The sequence below is a fragment of the Aptenodytes patagonicus genome, chromosome 6, assembly GCF_965638725.1.
Source record: "Aptenodytes patagonicus chromosome 6, bAptPat1.pri.cur, whole genome shotgun sequence".
Taxonomy (NCBI): Eukaryota; Metazoa; Chordata; class Aves; order Sphenisciformes; family Spheniscidae; genus Aptenodytes; species Aptenodytes patagonicus.
Genome location: NC_134954.1, coordinates 48,250,753 through 48,273,391, shown reverse-complemented (window position 1 = coordinate 48,273,391; position 22,639 = coordinate 48,250,753). Strand labels below are relative to the sequence as shown.

At 40.2% G+C, this 22,639-nt stretch overlaps 2 protein-coding genes across 5 annotated transcripts in view; both read left to right on the top strand.

The window, feature by feature from the left end:
* Positions 1–2,941, top strand: part of ITPRID2 (ITPR interacting domain containing 2) — a 42,780-nt gene extending 39,839 nt beyond the window's left edge. For 3 of the 4 annotated variants that reach the window (XM_076342484.1, XM_076342485.1, XM_076342487.1), the window contains 2 exons: positions 1,179–1,303; positions 1,702–2,941. In XM_076342484.1, coding sequence (XP_076198599.1) covers positions 1,179–1,289 — 111 coding nt within the window. In that variant the 3' untranslated portion in view covers positions 1,290–1,303; positions 1,702–2,941. The remainder of the gene's footprint in view (positions 1–1,178; positions 1,304–1,701) is intronic. The other variant, XM_076342486.1, reaches the window with a different exon arrangement.
* Positions 2,942–12,976: 10,035 nt separating this feature from the next.
* PPP1R1C (protein phosphatase 1 regulatory inhibitor subunit 1C) overlaps positions 12,977–22,639 on the top strand; it is a 56,815-nt gene continuing 47,152 nt past the window's right edge. Inside the window, 3 exon segments of the mRNA XM_076340746.1 lie at positions 12,977–13,100; positions 13,103–13,227; positions 15,525–15,585. Coding sequence (XP_076196861.1) covers positions 12,977–13,100; positions 13,103–13,227; positions 15,525–15,585 — 310 coding nt within the window.

The window sequence follows — 22,639 nt, the reverse complement described above, 5'->3', positions numbered from 1 at the left end:
TTTCTGGCATCGAGTCTCACGCTCATTACCACTACTCAGGCACTTGAAAGCTACTTTGAAATGCCACTATGAACAGTCTTTTCTTTAGTCTAAGATCAGTTATTCTTGCCAGGAAATTACTTGCCCTTTTCATAAGAACAAGAAAAATGTATTGCTTAATTGGGCTGATGAGTGCTTCTGTGGGTGACCCCGGCGGCCGGGCTCTGGCTCTTACCCCCCTGCACTCTCACCATCGTCGTCCTCCCCTGTCCTTGGAATCACATCTGACTTGTTAGTGCTTCCCCAAGTGAAGACCATCTAAAAAATGAGTTGGTGCCAAAGATTTCTTGTACTTGCGAGCAGCTCGTATTATTTTTCTTTGTCATGCCCTGCTCCTTTCCAGCATAATATGCTGTTGTAGAACTGGGTTTTACCTCCTTTTCTCCTTTTCCTTTACTGTAGCCATCAATGCTCTATTCTTTCTTTGTTCTAGCCTCAGCCATACTCGGGTGCCTGCTAATAGTAACTCCTGCATTTGTTTTATGTAAAACTTAATGGGTAAATGCTTTGTCACAATCCTGTGAAAAATAGTTTTTGCTGGCATAGATCATATCCCAGGGGCCAGCTGATGATGTGAGCAACAGTTGAAGTTCTCTGTTTGTCTTTGCTGCTGAAAGTATGTAATTAGGATTCGTCTCCTTTTGATTTGTATGAAAGCAGCAGTTCATGTTTATTACAGACTTGGACCTTTCCTACTGCATAATCCATTTATGAAGCAGATCGGTCCTGCCTTCCTTTTCAAGGGATAATGACTAATGTCAAAAAGTGGTGTATTTGGGGCACTTTTGATGTGTATATCCTGAAATGCCATTTTCAGAACTTGAGATAGTTGAAATGTATTTTTTCTTAAAATAAAACCAGTAGTCCTAAGTGTAAAACACAGATATATTTACCATCTGGAAAAATAAAACCGCTTTGGTTTGCATTTATACGATTTGCAAGAACTTCAAAATTACTTACAGTTATTTTTCCAAGAGAAACCCTCTTATATTTTTGCATTTGCATTTTTTTGGAAGTTGACTTTTTGGTATTGTACATTTTCGTATGTCAATAATGTCAAACATATCTGCAATATCATTTAGTTTTATCCGTTGGTTATATAACTTACTGACCTTAAAACTTTGGCTAATCCCTTTCAGATCAAGGAATCTATTGTTGGTGAAATAAGACGAGAAATAGTAAGTGGATTGTTAGCAGCTGTGTCACCCCAAAGCAGATCTGTAACTGCAAAACAAGATACACAGCCATGAAACAGGTACTACAGGTAATCTTTGGCAAACTGCCACAACCGGATTTTTTTTTTTGTCATATGAAATAACATTGTTAAGTTAAACCTTGCTTTGTTTGCATTTTGCCCTTGAAACATAAGTGATCAAAATGGAAGTTCATTAAATATAGAGGATACTGATAATCCTGGATAGCTTTGGAAAATCAGCTGGTTTAGAGTTTGGCCCATTCTATTGTCAGCTTTCGTGCAGCGGTCCTTGATTTTTTGGTTTTGGTGCGCTCCATGATGACTTCGCATATGAATGCATCATGCGAGAGGATTTCTGTATTTGCCTGCCTTAGATATGAATATTATCAAAATACATACTTAAGCATAACAAGCAGACTTCCGAAAATCTAATTTAGATATTTGTCTTGCTTTTTGTTTTCTGTAAGGTTGGATGTAGTCCAAAATGCTGTGGGATTCTGCTTTGAGCGGCGTACACTGGCGAAAGTGTCGTTATTTTTGCTTCAGGAGTTGTTAAAGCTGCTGAGATAGGCTACTGTATTCGACGCTTGGTTCTACGATGTGTATCTTTCCTTGAGTTCATCTATAAAGACTTAGACACTTTAACTAGTTCATTACTTTCCTTAAAGCATCAACAAAACTGTGGCGCTCTGAAAGGTTTTGTATTTATTTGTATGTCCCTGTTGTAAATTTTTACGTAGCTAATTTCTTTGTTTAACGATGCATCATGAAACTTGAAGATTTCCAGACATAACCAATTTATAAATAACACACATACGTTCAGCCTAGCTTTTTTAAAAAAAAAAAAAAAAACACAACAAAAAACCCCCCCAAAACACTGACCTCTATGAGGTATTTATTGTGCAATAACTGATCCACTTTAAGAGCTTGAAACAACCAATAATGGTTTCCACTGCTGTTACTTAGTGCCACTTCAAAAGAAGGAAAAAATCCTGATGTAAAAATTGCTGTTAATACTTGGGGCGGTTACTATTAGCAGAGTGGTAGAATGACATGAGGTTACTTAAAACTACTTAAAGTTCTGACACTGAAAGCCTTATCTTTGTATAGAAGACAACTTTTAACTAATTTTATTTGCTTCCTTACTGTTTGCCCATCCCTCTATGGAAAAGTGCCTTATTTTAAGCACTGTTTTTTGTCTCTGTGTTGACTGCTCTCAGTCATACCAAGAGAAGTTCTCTTCTGCTTCATATTAACCAAAATACAATAAAAGTACTGATCTTCTGAAAGCAATTAGGATGTGCAACTTGGAATGGATGAACGACCTTGCTTGTACTATGGGGAAAATGGAAAAAAATCTCTTTTCCTTCCCCACCCCTCACTGAGTGTATTTTCAGTTAGCCTGGTGAACATTTGTTCCAATGGAGCAAACTGGAAGTCATTGGAGGTTTTATGTGGTCAAATAGACATTTAGTGGATATGTAATATCCCATTTTGCTGTGCTTGGAATCTCTTTACTCCTTTGCCATTTCCATCTACTAAAACTCTACACTATGTCAAGGTCTTTAATCAAAAATAGTTTCAAATATAACAATATTATATGAAAAAGTTTATAAGATTTTAAATTGTGTTAGGAAGACACACAAGGGCTGATTTCTTAAAAAAAAAGTGTATATTAAACCAATAAAATATTTATTTTGCCTATAATCTGTGTCAGTGTTTTTCATTGTGCATGGTTTACTCTTAAGCAAAATAAGTAACACAGATCTGATCAAATAGCACACAGAATGGAAAACAGCAGGAAAGCTCAGGACTTGGGTTTCCAAAAGCTTTCAGATGTTCAGGGGACCCTATATGCAGATATAAATTTGAGAGAAACATTGGCACTTAAAACCAAACTCTTAAAGTTGTTGGCTCCTGTTGTGGCTCCAAGAATTTGGTTGGTCTTGACCTCTTCTCAGTTTGTCCCTGTGAGTAGAGCCAGAGCTTTCCTGAAAACCTCATCCTACATGTTTAAAAATTGAAATATAAACTCTGACAGCACTTATGCATGGCAATCCGTATTAGGTGGTAAGCTGCAGTAGGTTTCTGCCTTCCTTTGCAGCTTGCATGAGTACACAGTTCCATTCCAGAATGCCACCGGAGAGTAACCAGTCAGACCCGAGTGCCTGCAACCTTCCTTCACAAATGTGCAAACCCAAAACCTACTCAAGTAATTCCAACAGCAGATGCTCCCCTTGTCCCCGAGCCAGATTAGCACACTCAACCCTTCACGTAGGTCCTGTGCCCGTGTACTACTCAAAGTGGTGTTCCAAGAAAGGTGGCAACTGTGGCTCTCACAGAGCGATGGAGGAAAGCAGTTCAGGAGCCAGCGGTCGTTGAGCAGCGGCTGCCAGCAACGTCCTCCACGAGTGTGGCAGCCTGGCTCCTCGCCGCTCCGACAAGAAAAGTCACTTATAGGTAACATCCCGGAGTGTCTGGGGTGCTTCAGCTCGTAGCTTGTAAGAACCTTTGATCTCAGCAACGCAGAGTCTACTGTTTAATATATCCTGAGAAATGAAAAATAGTGCCAATTTTTCATCCAGCTGATGGAAGGTTCTGGCAGAATTTAAAATAAGGACATTTCAAAATGACATTTCTAAAAACTGTACTGAAACTAATGAATATACAAGCACCTATTTTTCCATTATCCTGGTAACAGATTTTTGCTATTCTTAAAGGCACTTTCTAGTGCTAGAGCTAATATTTTCTGAGTGACATTTATCTAGATATAGAATCATAGAATCATAGAATCGTTTAGGTTAGAAAAGACCTTTGTCCAACTGTTAAATAAACTCCTGTTCAAAAAAAAAAAGAAAAAATTGTAGTGCACTGTTATCATATAAGTTAAGCTGAACTGGTATCAACTTCTATTGACAATTTTGCTTGTGCCTTAGGAACAGCCATCATTATTATTGGACACATGCCTAACCTGGGTGGCTTGCCCTTTAGTAATGTCAATTCAGCTGTAACGTTTTTCTGAGCGTGGATGGTTTTTCTTTTGTTTAATGATTGAAACTGCTACTTTCCTTACAAATTAGTGTTGTCTTTTTTTCTGCCAGCCTGCAATTTGATATGAATTCTATGCAGATTAAAACAGCTTTATTAGTGGTTGCAAAATATTGGTCAATCAAATTTGCTGTGAATAAAGCTGGCAGTAATGCCAGAGATATTTTGGATGCTTTTCTAAACTTCACTGTGACAGTGGTCTTTGTGGCTGCCATTTTGCTGCAGGAATATAAAGTCAAGGGCTGTATTTTGGAAACCCTAAGAGCTAACTGGTTTTTGTGAGTACAGGACAGCTACATCCCCGTTGGTGGCAAAATAGACTTGTCTTTAGCCTGCTGCAGAGCAATATGTGCCTATGGCACAGCTCAAATCAGGCAGAGGTTTGGGAGCCTAGTACTTGGAGATTTTTTCTTTGTGTTTGTTTTTTTTTTTAAGGTGAGTAAAAGCATGTTTCTAGCCCCCATTGTTGCAGCGAAAAGGTACAAAAATGACCTCTGCTGAAACAATGTGGAGACATCTCAGCGTTCAGCAGCTGGAGGCAATAGCTGGAAAGACGGGAGCAGCCCCCCGCACCGCTTGGGTTAGTGCTGCGATGCCCACGAGATGCTGCTGCCGCTCGCCCACAGCACCGTGTGTGAGCCCTGAAAAGGAAAGGACGGAGGATGGCCACGAACCCAGCTGTGTGGCTGGGGGTGAGTATGCAGGAGGAGGGGCTCCTGCTGCTGGTAGTTTCTGCAATGCTGTTTGGAGAGAGGACTCAAAGTGGCCCTGCCCCTACTGAAAGAAGCTCTTTCAGGCACTTTTGCTGACCACAACCTTCATAGAGGGAAGGCTGCCCTGCCTCTTCTGCTTTCTCTCAAATTTTGTGGTGTGCAAGCCCTTGGCAGCCTGCTTTCAGAAGGCAAGTGATGCCCAAGATGCTCCAAGTTGTGCATTTCCTAAGGACCAGTTTGCTCTGATTGCTGTCTCTTTTTAAGGTCGGAATTTAAACCCTTGCTGATACAGTCCAACCACCAGCATTACTCTACTGAGTCTTGAGGGGCAGTGTTTGTACTGCCTTTGGATTTTGCGTACTGCTGAGCAAATGGCTTACACTTGAAATATACCATAGGTCAGCACATTTTAATTCAGTTATACCGCAGATGAATGTTTCAATGAAACTGGCCACAGGAAGATACTGATTAAGGAGGGGAAGAAGAGCCCAAGTTGGAAACTGGAGTAATTCAAGCCATGACTAGCAGTGTAAAACAAAATCATGCCTAAACGACTGGAAAATTTCTCTTTTGGAGTTTTTTTTTCAATACGGAACAAACCCAAAACTCTGAAACTTGGATGATGTCATAAAATAGAATAACTGCTGGTTAGATGGCTTCAGTCCAATGCAACACTTCTGAATTAACATGATATTGTCAAAATAATACATGATTTAATTTTCAGGAAAACCACGAAACTCATATCGTTAACTTGGCATAATGTAAATTTGATATTTCGTATGTGATTTTAGATGTGATGGTAATCCTTTATATTTATGCCATAGAATAAAAATGCACAATATTGTTATAATAAAAGTTGTAACAATAAAAGACAATTTTTTTAAAAAAGAGAAACAAAATCACTTGATAATTCCAAATAGCTTGTATATCAGGCAATTATGCATAGATGCTTGCTGAGTGATGGTGAATATTATATACAGAAACATCTTTCTCTTTTTTTGGCAGGGTAAAAGGGGAAAGCCTGGACAATGGTTAGGTAACTAAATGGTAGCAATGAGAAGGCAGCACGATGAAAAGCAAGGATTGCCTCAGTGAGTGAGTAGCTGTTCTGCTTACTGTGAAATCTTTGATACAGATACCTGCTTTCACAGGTATTTCTAAATTTGTGAGTCTTTGTATAATAATGTAGAGTTTCTCATTTTTTTATTTTCTAAAGTAGTCCTGCTTTCCATTGGAAATATTAAGGAGTTTTAGAGTCAATTTTTTAAAAAAACATCTACAAAAATATTTCTGTTTAGTTTTGTGTGTTCAGCTTTGGTTTTAGATTTTGTTTTAAAAGTATCATAAAGACAGGGGAAGTGTTTTTGAAGGGCAATGTCCTGTACTAAAGATTGAACAACGCAGGTTTTAAATATGTACTTAATAAATCGGGTATTGTTATTATTGGGGGGGGGCAGGAAAATTTACATCTAGGCATAGTTTCACACTGGCATAAGCGATGGAAAAAAAGCTTAGCAAAGGGATTGATTATTCTTAAGTACAAGGAGCATAGCAGCGCAGGGTCATGAAATGCTTGGAGTTTTGTTGCAATTAGTAACATAAGAGCAGCCACAGCAAATGAAACCAAAGGTCCAGCCCCTTTGATATCTTCACCCCCACAGTAGCCAACAGCAAATGCTACACTTTGGGAAGAGGGTAGCCCGAGGGGAGCGTGGGGAGCATCTCTGCCCTCCCTCTCTCAGCAGGCAGTGGCTCTGGGATTTCCTGGCCATCCTTGATGGATTTCTTTTCCAGGAATGCATCTAATTGCTTTTCTAGCTTGTGTAAAGTTTTGGTGTCCACAGCATCCTGTGGTGATGAGTTCTGCAATTTAAGCACAGCCTACATGGAGAAGGTTTTTTGTTTGAACCAATCCCTGAATAATTTCACGTGATGCCTTCTAGCTCTGCTGCTGCCTTCAGGCTCTGTGGGACTGCAGAGAGGGCACAGCCCGAATTGGGGTAGCCCTCAGCTCCCGGCTTGTCCCTACTCACGGAGCAGCCCCATTCCTGCTGCTCCCGACACTTGTATAAGAAATAGCAAACAAATGTGCTCCAGCCACTTTCTCCAGGTCACCAAACCCCCAATACCGCCCTCCAGGTGTGCCAGCTGCACAGGTCTGTCTGGCTCAGTTGTTCCCATGTGGATGCTGCAGACACCACCTTGGGGGTGGCTGTGACTTCTCTAGGCCTAGCCTATCCTCTGAGGAGGAGGAGGCAAGAAAGAAGAGAAATCTAAAGAGTCTCAAATGAAAAAAATCAGAATTTTAAAAACATATTCTGAATTTGGCATACTGAGCTTTTATAGCCCAGTTGATGCCTTTCCATTTTTAGCCTGGTAGCATGTGTTTGTACACTGAGTTTTCTAACTCAGACTCTGAAACTGTAGAAGTTCATTCTTTGTTCAGCTTCTCTATGTTCTATATTTTAACTTTTGTTTTAAAAAAAAATTACAGTAGAAACTCAATTTTATATTTCAATTGTTTAATTCAATGGTATAGTTAGTCAACTTTTGCATTAAAGATTTAATACGGAAATAAGGTAATATAATTTCATTCTGTGTAAACTGCCAACAGTAGTTCTGTTTATTGAAAAATATCTTAGATTTATCCTCTTCTTGGTAAGGAAGCAAATTCTAGCATGACTTCCTGCTGAAATACCTCCCTAAAACTGGTACCAGAATTTTGGTTTCTGCACTATTGAACTATAGTCCATATCAGACATGGATCTTTTGACTGTCTGATCAGGTTATGTCCCGTTAATCCAGCTCATTTCCTGTGTTTTGGATGTGTGTATTCTATGGATGGTAGTGGATAGCACCTACCAGTAAACGTCTGTACATTACTTGATAGTCTGGAGAGCTGCAAGTCCCAGAGGAAGACTTGAATAGATAGTATCAGCTCTTATGTCCTCAGATAAAGGTAACTTTAAACTGATTATGATTAAAATTGTACTGCTAAGGAATGCTTATCTCAACTAAAGAGATCGTATAAATAGAAATAGCTGTATTTTTTACTTATCTAGGCTTTATGAATCCATGTATGTAGTACGTAAGCATGTCCAAACCTGGTGTTTGATGGACGAGTACTGGTGTTGGAAGTTTGGGTTAGGCTGTTACTAGGCCAACAGCTCTCGCTGAATGTCCCACCGACTGTTGCTGCTCAACAAGACTTTCTATTCTTCTTCTTGACCTGCCTGCAGCAGCACTTACTGCTCATGAGACAGATGTGATCTGCTCTATGTTCTCCCACCCTTGCAGATTTTAAATTCTTCACATTTTCTGCTTATAAATAGCAAACGGAATTTCCAGCGGTTGAGTGGGAGTCACCCTGATTGCAACACCTGTATTTAGCTATTTTGAAAGGAAATTTTCAGGGTCATTTTGAATATGTCGTTGTTTATTCTTGGAAGGCTTGCATGTCATTTTAGCACCTAAGAGCAACGCCCGGTGTAGAGCCCCAAGAGGAAAACCTGCCCATGAACAGGTGTGGTGTGGACAGCAAAGACCGTGTCCTAGAATCATAGAATCATTAAGGTTGGAAAAGACCTCTAAGATCATCGAGTCCAACCATCAACACAACACCACCATGCCCACTAAACCATGTCCCTAAGCACCTCATCTACACGTCTTTTAAATATTTCCAGGGATGGGGACTCAACCACTTCCCTGGGCAGCCTGTTCCAATGTTTAACCACTCTTTCAGTAAAGAAATTTTTTTCTGTCCAGCATTCATGCTTTCTGCCTCCCTTCTGCCCATGACCAACACCAAAAGCTGTGAAACTGATGCTTCTGTATGGACAAAGGCAGTGAAAAAAATGTCAGTTCGTTAGAAAAGGGCAGAAGGAAGGGGCACGCTAAAGTCCCCTTTGGTTGTAGCAGAAAGCCGGTGAGCAGCAGCCGGGAAGCAATGTGCTCTGCAGCTTTTCTTCCCCCGATGACCCTGGGGCTGCCCAGCAGCGTGCTGAGGAGATGCTGGCATGAGGAGAGGTATCATCCGGAGAGCCCAAGGAAAGCATGGATCAACACATCTTTGCAAAGGTTCTTGCATATCAGTGGCTACAATGGGGATTTAAGTTATGTCCTAAGAGATACGCTGGAAGGAGTGCCACTTCCAAGCCCAGTCTTTGCTCTGTGAAGGCAGCCTGGTGGATCAGAGAACTGTAACTGTATGCTTCCCTGCATCTGCACTGGTGAAATTAGGAGCCAAAACCTTAAGTAGGTTGGCTTCACAAGCAGCTCCAGCTCTCTCTCCTCTCCTCACCAGGCTGATGCTGCAGTAGTCCCTGACCACAGCAGAGAAGCTGAGGCAGATCACAGCCACAACAGAAATTGCGTAAGGAGAGTGCAGGACAGAGACCCTTGAATTCCCTTCCCAGCAGCCTCTGTCTTTGGCCAGGAAAAAAAAATATAAATCTCCCCTAACACAACAGGAAAAATACCTCAAGCAGGAACTGTGCCGTGAGTACTCTGATAGCTCGTCATTACAGTAGGATATAGTAACAGGCAGTGCTTCATACCAGAACCTAGTGAATGACATAGGAAGGAAAGATCTTAGACAGTTATTGTTATTTTTTCTTCCATGATAGTTTTAGCTGAATCATAAAGGAATTTGAAACGTTGTGGGGAGTGCACTAAAAACAGAAGATGAGCTAAAAGGATTTGGCAGTACTTAAATGCATTTCAGCTCTTCCCCAGACTATGATGCAGTCTATAGAAAATGCAAGCACACTTTGCCCAGAGGCATCTAGTGCTGCAAATTAGGTGTAAGAGTGAGCTGATGTAGTAATCCTGAAATGCTATACCCGAATGCTCTCTGAAATATGCCTCTTACACTATTTTAAAAATCCTTCTATTGTTATAGTGCATGTGAAGATTGCTGGGCACCAGCTCCAAATAAGCACAGAGAGGAGAGCTGCAGAGGCAAGTATCTCCACATCTCATCGTCGGTGGGCCTCTCTCTGAGGTGTAGCAGCCCCGTTAAGGATCCGTCCTTGTGTCTTCTGTCCCTGTTGTCTGGCTCCCTTCTGAACCCGCCAAGAAGTGTTTTTGTTGGTTTGTTTCTTCAGATGACTGTTGAGCTTTTTTCTCAGATACTATTACTAGCAACAACTTTGAGTCATGATTCCTTTAGACAGCAATGTCCAGCAATCTAGAGCTGAAACACACCTCTATAATCCTTTGAGCACTTAATGTTTTCATATTTTTCACTATCTGAATGTGCTTTTTTAACTGACTTTATCATTAACATAAGAAATTTTAAGCCTTTGTAATGAGAATTATAGTTCCTGTAATACAGTAACATACACTGTAAATGTAGCATAATTTAATACATGAAGTTTCATAGCTATAATAGATATTTTATGGCAAACAGTTTTTTCATAGAGAAACCCGATATTTAAAATATACTATTTATTAATACATATAATAGCAAAGCAGCTGGAAAACATTTTTCTCACGTTATCTGGGACTGAGAAAACAAAAATTTTCTTTCAAGTACAAAAATTTATCAGAGAAAAGCCACAACTTCAGATCCCTGTGTATGTCCTCCCCCTGGGTGTATCCCTGTGTATATCCTCTATGTCTGAAGCTGTCATTGAAGTTAATGGCGTGTCTGTTCATGAAGGACTTGTGAAATTGGATAATTAGACTGTCCTGAAAACAACTCTCTAATTGTCCTTAGTGAAAGTGGTGTGTGCTGCCTCTCTTACTTTAGTGTCTTAGACTCCTAGTTGTACCAGCAATTGCAGTCTGGCTCTAATTGTCTGTGGAAGTCTATAAAGCAAATTATGATTTGTCTTTGTAGGAGTAGTGAAGGCTTAAAAATGATTGTATGAAATACTGAACATCACTATTCTGTGCACCTCTTTCATTTGTTGTGGTAAATGAAACTGAGCATTTCACCTTAGCACTGAAAATATTCAGGACCCGGCCAGAGAGGGCCCAGGGTGACCTGATCTCGGGCCCTGCTTCAAGCAGCAGGTGGGACCAGGTATCTCTGAAGTCCCCTCCAAGCAGGACTCTTCTGTGGTTCTATGATTCTAAGTTAATGCCACCTCAACTATCACAATAAACCTAGCAGGAAAATTGCCAGCTACTAGCCATCAGCTGGAAACCACTATGGTACACAGTAGTTTTGATTTGGATGAGGAGGGAAATTTCAGCCCTCACTGAGAGTTATTTTTGATCATTGAGTCAACTGGGTCTTTAACTTTTAGTGTATCCTCACCTCCTGAGCTTTATCAGGTTCTTCAGAAACCAACTAGCTGGTGTGCTTGCCTCTGTTCAGAAATACCCTGGTATTCCAATAATGTGTTAACAGTTTTCATTTGTATAAATCAAAGCCAAACAAATATTCCATCCCTGACTTGCTGGTTTATTCTGCTGTGTATGGCCTATGCATTGTTCTTAACCGTGATCCACACTCCTTCCCCGCCTTCTCTGCTGGCACAAGTTGGAAAATACTTAGTGACTCTGAATAAACCTGTGATGAACTGTGAAAATCCTTAGTGCTTTCAGTGGCCTGAACAAGATACACGTTTCCAAATTCCTCTGAGCTGTGGTGATGTCCAGCCTCAGCTCTGAATTCAGCTGTTTCTCTGCTTCCTTACTACAGTCTTGTCAGAGGCAGACTAAAGCTGTTATTCCTCTCCGTGAATTTCGTCTGTTTGCTCTTCGTTCTGGCTGGTTGTGTTTCCCTTCGCTGTTGAAAGAGTTCACAGGCCCTCCAAAAACCTGACCAAAATGCACTTTCTTTCTGCAGGTAGCCTCATCCCAAGTAAAGCTGGTTTTGTGATGGGCTGGGCCAGTCTGGGTTTTCCTGCTGTACCTCATTTTCTTTTTCTTCCCAGTTGTCAGTAGTGTGTAACAGGAGATTGGCCCGATGCTCTTCGGCTTAGAGCTAAGCTTTCAGCATAGCCCTTTGGACTGGCTCTAGGGCATTTTCTGTCCGGGCATCCAGTTTTGGCATCAAGCATACCTTTGTCGCAGGAGCTCTGCTGTCCTGCTTGGCAGTGGTCAGGTGCTCAACCTATGAAGAGGTAGGTTAAGTCAGTGGTCGCTGTGGATTGTTTCATACACTTCTCTTGAATTAAAGTGAAATGAAAAGTGAAAATCAATTATATTCACCAAAGGGTACCATTGGTATGATTGACCAAATTCTTTTCCCCGTCTTGGAAAAAGGCACAGATTTGTTTGGCCCTCTGAATTTTAGTCATCTAAAAGTGAGGTAACTAGTCTGAGTCATCTTTACTTTTTCTAGGGTTAATGGAGAGAAAACGTTATCTCCTGTAAACACTATATTCCACTTAACTAGGACAGGGTGAAATGCCCTTTGATATGTCTAGTATGTGGGAGCCCAGATAGCTGGCTTAAATGTAGATGTTCTCAGTATCTGAAATCATGTGAGATGGAGCCCACCAGAAGAGATCGCAGTCTAAATCTGCAAACCCAGCCTAAGGTGCAAACCTACTTAGCCCACCAGATAAGCTTCTTTAGAAAAGGATTTGAAAGAGCAAAGGCAATTGTTTGATACGTGAGAAGAGGAGAATGGTTCTGGCACATTGTAACAGAGATGGAATTATTGCATCCACCCCTCCTGCTGCCTCCACCCCCAAAATCTGAAAACTTCCTGATTTGTGTTCATCAATAATTAAGAGCCCATCAGCAATACTCAGAGGGAGCTTGCATTGCACTTCTGAGCAGCCAGTTAGTAATGTACGGTGGAGTGTTCCTCTTTTTCAAATCCCAGGGCTCCAGGCCATGCAATGCTAGTATCGCATTTTCAATTAGCTTCTGAGTGAATGCTTGGCATATGTAGAAGTGAACTGGTAAACAATTAGCTTATTGTTCCTTTCAGCTTTGTGCTGAGAGGATCTGAAGGACTGCAGAAGAGAGGGGAGAGGGGAAAAAAAAGAAAATAACCAAGCCAGTGGCATCTCCATGAATGTGGAATAGGGGAGTTGCTCGGCTCACGCAAATTCTCGTGCTAAGTCAGGAGCTACAGCTGTTACTGAGGAGCACTCAGCCTGGCTGTGGGGAGGGCGCCTGGGGAGAGGCGCAGACCAAGTCTCAAGCTCCAGGCTCTTCTCTCGTCTGACTCACCTCAGCATCACGATGGAGCCCAACAGCCCTAAAAAAATACAGTTTGCTGTGCCACTGTTTCAGAGTCAAATAGATCCGGAGGCAGCTGAGCAGGTAAGGAAGATTGAGTTTCTTTTGGTGTTTTGAGGGAATGGGGTAGGAATGGGAGCAAGATGTGGGGTGAGAACAGGTGATACTTGTGGCCTAAATGCTTTTCTAACTTACATTAGTGTAACTATAGATTAAATGCTCTGGAGGTTATAGTGATGTCTGGATACACCCAAAGAGGGAGGATGATATGTCCTCTAGCCAGAATAAGGCTTCTTTACCTTGGGTAGGTTTATTCAGTATATATTTGTTGTGCCTTTTCTGTAACTGGATTTATGCCCTAATGCATACACTTCACATGAATACACATTCTCAACAAATCAACTAAAGTGTATTATTTGTACATAAAGCAAAACATGAAGCCGATAATAGGTACCTAATGGAAATATTGTGCAGAAGACAGCTTATTTACCATTAATCTTAACATGAGAAAATACGAGTTATGTTTTGCACAATGGTTATCACTTCAGTTACCTCCTGTATTTCTCATGATTTTTATACAGTCTTCTTTATGTCATTGTTACAGTGTTTTACATACTTGAAAAAAATATACATGTAGAAAGATGCCTGACTTATGTCCGCATTGGAATTATGTGTGTGCTATTTTAGGTTTTGACTCACTTCCAAAACCTACACATACATGTATATAGCAATACAGATGTCTAAGGAGGAAAAGATATCTATTATTGTGTACAGATATGAGTAGACACGCATAAAGAAGGACACAGGGAATCTTATGAGAAAAGCTGGATAAATCGTAATTAGGTGACCCAGTATATTTCTCTCAGTGCAAGTCCTTCTCGACATTTGCTGCTATTTTGGTAAGTCTAGTTTTAGATGATACCAGGGGAATATTATAACCTTAACAGTTCCGTGCCATTAGCTATGAAATTACTTGCACCTTTAGGACAGGTATCTGGTTTCCTGAATATTCTGATGTCATGTCTCTTAAAAGTCAGCCGCCTTTGCCAGAAAATGATGAGTTGTGGGTGACCACTGAATGAAGAAATACTAGAAGGGTGCAGGGGAGAATTGCTGCGGGTCTTCATTTTGTCCATAGGTACTTCTGAGCTGTGAGATGTGCGTACCTTGTGGAACAGTCCTGCAATGAATTCAAGCAGGGTGTGTTCTGATATTTTTCTGAAATCTGTGAGAACCGTAGGATTAGGATTTCCTGGAATTCCCATGGCTTTTGAAATGCTGTGGCCCAAATTCTGCCCAGTATTTATGGGCAGTCCTTTTTTTATGTTGTGAGTTTAATTCCAAGTGCTATACAGTTTCACTGTGGGTGTGTGATGAAATTGAACTAGTAAATTCTGCTGTCAGCTACAGTTAGGCTAATCTGGAATAAACCCATTAACCCTGATGATGTAGTTTTCCATTTACACTTCTGAAAGCAAAATTTGAACCCAGTTAAATACAGATGTTGGCTCAGCAACTCTCAGCAAAAAGAGCAAACGCACTGACATTGAGGTTTTGTGTCAGAATGGTTTCTAGCTTAAATACTCTTGGTCCCTCTCTTAAATTCGATAGAATATCAATAGCCTGGAGTCTTTAGTGAAGCAACATAAAACTTCCAATGCAAATGTGTGCATTATAGGAGGGTAGTCCAATATGTAGTTCAACCACTGTTAATGGAACAGAAGTACTTAACCAAATAAACTCTGAATAAGAAGAATTGCATACAATTCAGGATTATATATTGATATGTAAAGTTCTGTTTTATAGTGCTCTTTGAAAAGATTCTTTTGAAAGTCTTAAGTATCATCTTTCTTTAGTTAAAGAACAGTAGTAACACCTCTGGCCATAGTTTAGAAATATCATAAATTCATTGGAAGGTATACATGCAATATCAACTCTCAAGTGCACTTACAAAATATTAATATTGACAATTACTTGTGCGAGCTATGACAGTACTAGGTATTTGCACACATAAGCTCACAGACTGCTGCAATCATTTTCCTGAAGCAAAGTTAAATGTCAATAGTTTAAGATATGACTGATACATGTCAGCAATACATGTCCAAAAACTTATTCAAGATGATTGCAAATCCTAAAGGTATTTTGGAAAGCTCTCCCCTGTGCCTTTGCTTTCCATGTACAAGCAGCAGCATGACCCTGATCACTGTTAGACCAGACGAGCAGTCAGTAAGACAGTGACGTGCTGCTGTTCTTTAAATATTTTCTTTTTTAACTTTGCCTGGTCTATACTCAGGACTGCACCAGATGGATTTTTTGCTTTGCTTTGGGTACAAGGCAGTTGGTGGACCCTAATGACTCTCCTTGGTTTATGCATGTTACAGATCAGGAAAAGAAGGCCTACACCAGCATCGCTCGTCATCATGAATGAACACGTGCCCCCAGGTAAGTGCCAACATACCTTCTAAACCATTGAACTTGTATACACAGGATTGTCTGCAAATTGGTTTTATTAACTACATGGTTTTAAAAATCTAGCATTAATTTCATAGCACTACATATGAAATAATGGATCTTAAAACAGTTTGGAGTAAACCCCATGAATCCGTGTAACTCTTGGCCTCCAGATAATGTCAATAATTTCAGGATTTTATCCTCCATATAAATCTTTTGTTGTATGTACAAGCAGAATATGACCCTGATCCAGCACTTCTGTCCACAAACCTTTTCTTTCCCTGGGTGGATACTTTGGAGATCCATGAAGTCCTAGTCTTGGTTTTCTGATCTTTAGAGATACCAGGGTGGCTCCAGGGCTAATTCAACAAAGTGAATTGCTTCTGCAAAACAGGTTGTTTTCTAGTTTTCTGATGAAACATGTGATGTCTGTTTTCATTATTGCTTTTCTACTGTGAATACATTATCTTCATCCAAGACTCCTCCCAGAAGATTTTCTGAGGGATGGGACGATTTGAGGTAGCAACATACTTTGTCACATAAATGTAACTTCAGAAAGACTCTTTAATAAGCTGTTTAGGGAGTATTATAAGTGGAAAAGCTCAGCAAAAATGGATTGCAGGAAAAAGTCCTCAAGACATAATCCCTTTGAAACACACTACCTACTTGTATCAAACTTTTCTTTTACATATTGCTCTGCAACATTTTTTCCCTGCCTTATCTCTTCATCACCTGAATCTTTTTGTAAAAGCAGTTCAGGCTTTTTCTCACTGATGTGTCTCTTATGTCATTACTGTATGCACTGGCACCTCAGCAAAACAAAACCATCTTAGCTCTATTAGGATCTCCACTTACCGCACTGTGCTGAGCATCTCCACTTCTGATTAGCATCACCAGTAGCTGAAGTTCCTCAGAAAGTGCAGAAAGAAGCATTTAAAGAGCCCTGCTCTTGGGGTTGAGATCATTGCAGCACAGCACACAGATTAGGGAGGTTCAAGCATGATGTACGGCTAAGATTGTATTCTTTTGACACTGAGAGTGACCCATGAGTTTGCTGTGGGGCTAACACCAATCCCAGTTTGGAGAGTAGCTTTCTGGCCTGAATTTCAGGCAGTTCAGCTCTCGCTAATGGTGCATGAAAGTTCTGCTTTAGACCGACTTTCCTTACCTTAATGGGATCTACATTGTCTATGTTGCTAGGACTCAATTTAAAGCAAATTCACCTTGACTGTTAATCTTTTTTGCAATTCACTTTGTACACTTTGTACCATCATATTTCCTTTTATAAACAGATACTTGGTACAGTACCAAATCAAAACCAAACAGAGAATAAGAACTCTTTTTAATTTACAGGAAATTTTACTCTAAACAAAGTGGTGCATGTCTGTTATCTCCTTTCCTGCAATGTTCATAATAACTCTTTAAATAAATCATTTTTATTATGAGTCAGGGTTGCTGCAAGTATCAGTCAACTTCCATATAAGCCCAAGAGCTTGTATATTCACCTTCTTCACTTATTTATATTTATTCATTTAGATATTATCCCCTCTTACTAGATAGTGGGAACTAATATCAATGAAGGTATTCTTGGTTAAATTATAATCTTGTTTTGTTTTTTAATCGTCCATAAAGTCAGATAAAAACTTTAAAAGCACCTTCATTTTTCTGCACCTCACCATGTGGTTTATGCATGAGCATGCATGTGCATATTTCCATACGGTATGCTTGATATGGGCAAGTGTTTTGAACGGGGTGTGCACACATAGCTGTGTAAACCTGCTACAGGGGTTTACAAGGACTACAAGGACTGCAAAGCCAAATTGGAAAGGCAGACAATAGCTTTACGATGGAAGTATAAATAGTAAAAAAATTCCTTATGGGCTTGATCTTGCAAGCTGCTGTGCAGTTTCTGAAATTATTGCATACCTTCAACTTTCAGAAGAGTCAGCTAGTCTAGGGGCTCTTGACACCTTGCTGATTAGACCCCAAATGCTGGTCTCTTATTGGATTTTGAATAGAATTCAGTGGGATGCTGAATAAAGATTAGTCTCCAAAAATGTTAAATTTAACACTGTACATGTTTACAGGGAATAAAATAATGACATAAGGGTGCAAACTTGAAACTCCAGCAAATTGCTTTAGAAGCATGATTCCCGAGGTCAGCGGGGAAACTGAGCAGCCTAGAATTTAAGTGATACGATCAAAGCTACCTATTAAATTAGAGCTGGGCTAGACCAGAATCCTGTCTCTTGAATTTTACCCACTGGAGTACTCCAATTCCCTCATTAGGAGCAAACAGCTAGCGAAGGATATGCTTCCAAGGGTTTGAAATGTGTGTCCTAATGCAATTCTAAATGTTTGGATGCCCCTGCAAAGTTTACTCAAATTATCTAAACGTCTTTTATTTTGAAAAAGAGAGACAGGCATTTTCTAAGAATCAGACTTTTCTATAGCCTTCTGTTGCAGCTGCTTCTGATTGCAGCAGGAAAAAAGCAGCATTTTTGTGGTATTCTGGTGTCCTGGATGCAGACCCATCTGGAAACCAGAAGGCAGTAAAATGTGTTTGGACATTTCAGAACTTTATAATAAATTCATTTTGAGTTGTGCTGTGCAAAGATCTAAAATAGTTGTTTTCTTCTAAGTCTTCTCATGCATCCCTGATGTCTACTACAGCTTTGACAGGAATCTGTCTTCGCTGATTTAGGTCAGGCCCATTGTGCTATAAAGTGAAGATGGAATATCTACTAAGGCTAAGTCATTTTAAACCAATGACAGCTACTCAAAAACTATAAGAGTCTGCTTGGCTTCCTTGCTTCCAAGGAGACAGTAAGGGCTAGACCACACTAAATGATTTAAAGATAGGTGGGAGATGTGGCTGCAGGAGCTAGTATCCAGCCTTTAGTATCATTGACTGGTGCATATTCTCCTGTTCACTCTGGTTGGCATCATATATAATTGCAATCAAACTCAACAGAAGAGAAATTTGAATTGCAGCAGCAACAATGATTGCAGTGGACAATACAGGCTTGTGAAGCAACGTAGCAATGAATAAACCCTTAACTCTTTCTGTACGTGCTCTGTAAAGTGCTCTATGATGGGTTATGTCGCATCTGAGCAGAGAAGCTAGCACCAGAAAATTGAGACTCGAGTTATGAAGTTATTTAACTCTATCATGCTTCAGTTGCCATCAACGGAGTTATATTTTGTGAGCACCTGATGTTTGATTTCATAATATCTAATCAGTTTTACTTCTATTTGAAATTATAAGACCCTTTTACTATCTGTGAAAGCAAAACCAATTATTAGTGGACAGAACTACAAAAACGTGCTGCATCTTATCCTGTGCAGGATGCCTGTATGGGTTACTGGGGTAACCCACTCGTATCCTGCTATAGCCACAGTTGCTCCATGTATGTACTTTAAAAAAGGAACATAAGCATATGCTTAGTTTTGAAGATACATTTAACTGTTAAGCTGCACAAGAGCTTAATCCGAAAATTGCTAAAGCTCTCCTGCTTCCTCTTTCTCTTTCAGTATCATTGGAGCCACCAGAAACTGAAAATCACCATACCCTGAAAGCAACCTTTTCTGCATTGCCATAATATACTCACAACCTCCTGTCGCCTTACCAAGCATAGCAGAATATATATGAAAATCAACTCTTATTATCTGAAATAAAAGTCTGACTATGCTTTAAACTAGCAGAATATCATACTGTGACAGCTCAAGAAAAAGCTGGTGGCAATGTAGAGAAGTGACAGCTGAGGGAAGAAAACATGTCAGACCACAAGTCAGGTTTAATGCCGTTAGGGCTCGCTTTGATCAGAAAACAATGCCAACATTCCTGTACAGCCTGGCTTTGTCACAGAGCCAGTGCAACATCAAACTGGCTGGCAAAGGCTGTTCAACTTGTGTCAAATTGTTCGGTCTTCTTGAAGCATTAAAATATGGGTAAACATTAGGATAACCTTCTGCATTTCTGAACTTTCTATGTGTTTGCTGTTTCCAACTCTCCTTTCTGCTCAGTTGCCTGTTTTGGCTTCCTTACTTGTAATGTAAATGTTACTTGGTGTTTGGAAATAAGAAAAACATAGCAATGTGTTTTGATAACTCTTCTCCAGAGCTGCCTTTTTGTATTTTGCAAATCTCATTTTAAGGCAGAAAGAGTGTATTATCACTGCAAAAGTAATATAAAACATATATGCCAAATACCACTCAGTACATCTGAGTTTTCTGAAGGCTGGAAACCATAACTTGAAGATAAGCAAGCTGTGCCTGTCTCCAGGCAAGGAACTTGCTTGCAGCTTGTCTTTGGGCATTAGCAGTTTTTCTGTCTTGTTCCCATCTGATTTTCCATTGTCCAGAGAGGGACTCACACCTTTCAGCTTACTGCCATTTCCTCAGAGGTCTGGTGAGATGCCTCAAGATCAGCCTCAATATTTAGTGCAGTAGCAAACAACACAGCCAGATGGGTGGTGGGAGGAAAAACCGTCCTTACACCTGTAGCAATCCCACAACAACCTAAAGTAGATTAGGTTTTTCATTCTAAATTGGTTCTAGACACTCCCAGACTTTCCCCGCACAATAATCTCATTACCATGTATAGATGTGCTTTTTTGATGATGCAAACTATACCAGCACCACATCCTTGAGGGGATAAATGCGATACGCTCTACCCAATATTAATGTTTGTGACTAATATTTGTTAGATTATGCATCTAGATGAATCATAGAATGGTTTGGGTTGGAAGGGACCTTAAAGATCATCTAGTTCCAACCCCCCTGCCATGGGCAGGGACACCTTCCACTAGACCAGGTTGCTCAAAGCCCCATCCAACCTGGCCTTGAACACTTCCAGGGATGGGGGAATGAATGTGTTTGGTTTATATCTAATGGTCACATTTTTTTTTTTCTCCCAAGACAAAGTAAACTGGGATCAAAAAAGACCTACTAGGTAGGAGGCAGCTGTTTCTGGGCATTGCCAAGCAGTCCTGCTATACTTTCTCAGGCGAAAGTCTCACTGAAACTTGAAGCAGCGGAGAACTCTTGGTCTCACAGTTCATGAAAACTGATATGTTTTTCAAAAGCTTGAGATTCTGGTAGGACATACTGCTTACTTTGGTTCAGGAAATAGAAAGTGAGTAAGCCAAATAGCAGCTGTTTTCAATTGCAAATTTAGGCTTCTAATGTGGTAACAAAGCATTCAGAAAAGCAGTACATTAATAAAAACAGTCATTAACTGTATTTTTTTTTTGGTCAAACTAGTTGGCCTTTCTCTATGCTAAAAGTGGATACCATTTAAGTGTGCTGTCTGGTTTTATTTCAGTCTAGGAGTTCGTGGAGGAATGGCAATAAGCTATGAAAAAGGTTTGTGTCCCCTCCCACCACAGGATCAGTACAGCTCAGTGTACATTACCAATGACTCCAGGATGCTCAGAGATCAGGCACTGTTGGTCAGGGCAGAGACCTTCGTGTTCTTTAGGCCTGTGCTGGAAAGGACTATCTGACACAGTGAAACAATGAAATATATAAACCAAACATTGCATAAGACCTGACAAATAATAGGGATTCCAGAACAGAGATGAAAATGTCTACGCTTGAAAATATTCTGCTGTTTGCAGGCTGATGTGTGACTGCAAACTTTCAGTGGCAAACTACGTCCCTTTTTCTTACCTATATACACTATGCTCGGATGTTCTTTCATTCGAGTTACTTTGAATTTATTCTGCAGTTCAGGTTCACAGAAGCCCCTGGGACAAGCCACAGCATAAAATCCTCACACATGCAGTGTGAATAAAGTCTCCATGATCTGACCCATAAAAATATAAAGAAAAGTTCAGGGACTTAAAAAAAAAAAGAAAAAAAGAAAAAAGTCAGGAACCTGTGCTTGAGCTGTTTTTAATGCAGTCCAGAAGCGACAGCTCACAGGTTCCAAACAGAAGCAACGAATTTTAAAAAAAAAAAAAAAAAAAGCTTTCCTTAGCGTCTTTCATGAAAATGCTCTGTTTTCATGAGAGGGTGAGGATTTTGTATGTCATTGTCGTCACCTGCCAAAAGAGCTGTCAAGCTCCCTGCAGTACGGTAAAGACAGCAAGCTGAAGGACTAGGCTTGAGTTGGTTGGGATGCACCGTGCACTGCTGTGCCTAAACTGAAGGTTATCACCAAAGCAGCCAGATGCATTTTCGCTATTCTTTGAGGTATGAACATATTAGTTCACAAACAGAAATGTTCCCTGGGAACATGTTAGTCATTGTGTAAAACACATAGTCTGAAACAGTAGGAAATGTACTATTTCATACAGTGCCCAAGTAGAGTCTGGACTCTCTTTAGTCAGTAAGTAATGCTTTAACAAGGAGAAGGGTCTGAAAACTACTCAGAGAAAGTCAAAATAAAAAGGTGTTGTGCATGTTCTCATCAAAATTCACTTATTTTACCTCATTTTTCATGTTTATTTTTATCCATGCTTCCTTCATTTCCAGTGTTTAATGATGATTGCATAGGTACCTTTCCCATGGCATAGAGCTTGGTTGCTTCTTCTGACTATGGTCTAGTTGGCTGAAGTGAGTAAATTTAGTCAAAACGAGACAAGCAGTCCCTCTTGTTCACCAAAGCCTGTCCTCCCTCTGTGAGAAGGGGGAGCACGGGATGCAAACACCACCTGAGAAAGCTCTGGTCTGTGGAAAGGCCTGACCCAGCTATGCAGACTGGAAATGGAGGTTGAATATTCACAACTAGGACTCAGATTTCTGGCCTAGATCAGAGAAGTGGTGCAGCTGAGAGGCCATGAAGTCAAAGAAAAAGTTTACTTGCTCGCAATTTGGGTGGAACTGCATTTATCCATTTCTCTTGTTCCAGTCTTAAATCCCCAACAGGTGAATTGACATACTTTTTTATTTATCAGTGCAACTAAGCCCTTAATGTGTACCATGACATTACTTGTTCCTCCTGCTCCCTGCCTCCTGTTGGTTTTGTGTTGGAAGGGTCAACGTCTGTGGAACTATCTGAAAGTGAAGGCGGTATTTTTAGAGTTGAACCTTGTACTCT